General features: G+C 60.6%; 1 protein-coding gene across 1 annotated transcript in view; it reads left to right on the forward strand.

The window, feature by feature from the left end:
* CFAP45 (cilia and flagella associated protein 45) overlaps positions 1 to 957 on the forward strand; it is a 34,017-nt gene extending 33,060 nt beyond the window's left edge. Inside the window, exons 11-12 of the mRNA XM_006168844.3 lie at positions 351 to 575; positions 790 to 957. Coding sequence (XP_006168906.1) covers positions 351 to 575; positions 790 to 868 — 304 coding nt within the window. The 3' untranslated portion in view covers positions 869 to 957. The remainder of the gene's footprint in view (positions 1 to 350; positions 576 to 789) is intronic.
* The last annotated feature ends 773 nt before the right edge of the window (positions 958 to 1,730 follow it).

Consider the following 1,730-nt stretch of genomic DNA (forward strand, 5'->3'; position numbering starts at 1 on the left):
CAGGGATGAAACCCGGGGCGGAGGACTAGCTATGTAATTAGCAGGGTCCTTGTCAAATGAGAAGGTGGAGCCCCTCGTTCTAAGATTAGTAAGAATTTCAAAACAGGGACAGTGGCCTATCAAGCCAAGCAGGAGGCCTTCTATGCATGCCGGTGACATGTGGTGGCGTGACCCTGAGGCCGGCCTGAGAGGTGGGAGGAGGGAGCATACATGTGGTCGCAGCCGTGGGGCTGATCTCGAGTCAGCTGAGCAAGAGGCTGGAGCCTGGGGGGCAGCCAGTCTGGGAGACACGTCCACTGGAGGGGTCCCCCAGGAGCCTAGCCCATCGGCTCTTCCTGTCTCCCGCCCAGGGCTCAGAGAGAGCAGATTGAGAAGGAGCGGCTGGAGGAGGAGAAGGCGGCCACAGGACGCTTACAGCACGCCAACGAGCTGCGGCGCCAAGTGCGCGAGAACCAGCAGAAGCAAGTGCAGAGCCGTATCGCCACCTTCGAGGAGGGCCGGCGCCTCAAGGAGGAGGCCGAGAAGCGGCGTGAGCGCATTGACAGCATCAAGAAGAAAAAGCTGGAGGAGCTAAGGTGGGCCCGCTCTGCAGGCTAGGCAGTGTGGGATTCGGGGTGCAGGGGCCCTCTTCCTGACTCAAGGTTCAGTCCTTGGAAGGGGTCTTCTGGCCCTCTGAGAAGTCCTTGGCACAAGTGTGTTGGGGGGCTTGGGGAGCAGGGTTGGGGTGCACGCCACTCAGAACCTCCCTTCCCCTGCTTCCTGCTCCAACCCCTCTCTCTCTGCCCGCAGAGCTGCCGGCCTCCCTGAGAAATACTGCATTGAAGCTGAGCGCAAAGCTAACATCCTGCCAGCCACCTCTGCGAACTGAGGGGGCCTTCGCATGTGGCCCTGGGGATGCCTTCAGGGGACAGATTCTGCCAGCCTCTGGGCGCCCGTAATTGCTGCTAACCTAGACATTTCCTAGTTACAGATGAAGTCTATTCTGCTCTAAGGAACGGCTCGCTGTCTTGTTGTGGGGATGTGGCAGCTACAGGGCACCGAAAAGGGGGTATAATCGGTGTGGGGGAGCTGTGCATGGGCAGTGCGAGGTCCAGGGGGGGTGCTCCCTGCTGCTCCTCCCTCCAGAGCCAGGAGGACCCCTTGTCCTGGTGGCTCCTGGTCTGTTCTGTGACTCCCCTGGGTGTCGGCTTTCAGCACAGTCTGTCCCTGCCCCCACCCCACGCCAGCTGGGAGGCATTTCAGGGCACTGAGGCAGAGTTGGGGATGCCGCCTCAGGGAGGGGTTAGAGAGGAGGTGCCAGGCTGGCCGAGGCAGGGCTCCGGCCTGGCTCACGCCCATGAGTCAGAACACATCTGTAGAGGGCTGGTGTTTGAACCTGGGCTCTCTCCTCCCATCCCAGCCGTCTCCTGCTAGAGCCCTTTCAACTCCAAGTGGTGCTACAAAACGGACACCGGTCTGTCCCCTCAGGGCATGCCTGGGGCGAGCCCTCCGCTGCTTGCCAGCCCATTCTCCCTCAGCAAACACTGCTGTCCCCTCTCTCAGACTTGGCTGGTCACAGTCCACTTCATTGCCATAGTGGGGCTCCCCTGGGCCATTTTTATCGGCAGCGGGGCCTTCAACTCTCCTCACTTTGTCCAAACTACTCTTCATACACTCCTCACCCATTCAGGTACCTGCTGGCCGCATGCCTGGGACCCTCTAGGTACCCTGAGAACCCATCAGATGTGGCT

This window comes from Tupaia chinensis, unplaced genomic scaffold (genome assembly GCF_000334495.1).
Source record: "Tupaia chinensis unplaced genomic scaffold, TupChi_1.0 Scaffold146187_1, whole genome shotgun sequence".
NCBI classification, from domain to species: domain Eukaryota; kingdom Metazoa; phylum Chordata; class Mammalia; order Scandentia; family Tupaiidae; genus Tupaia; species Tupaia belangeri.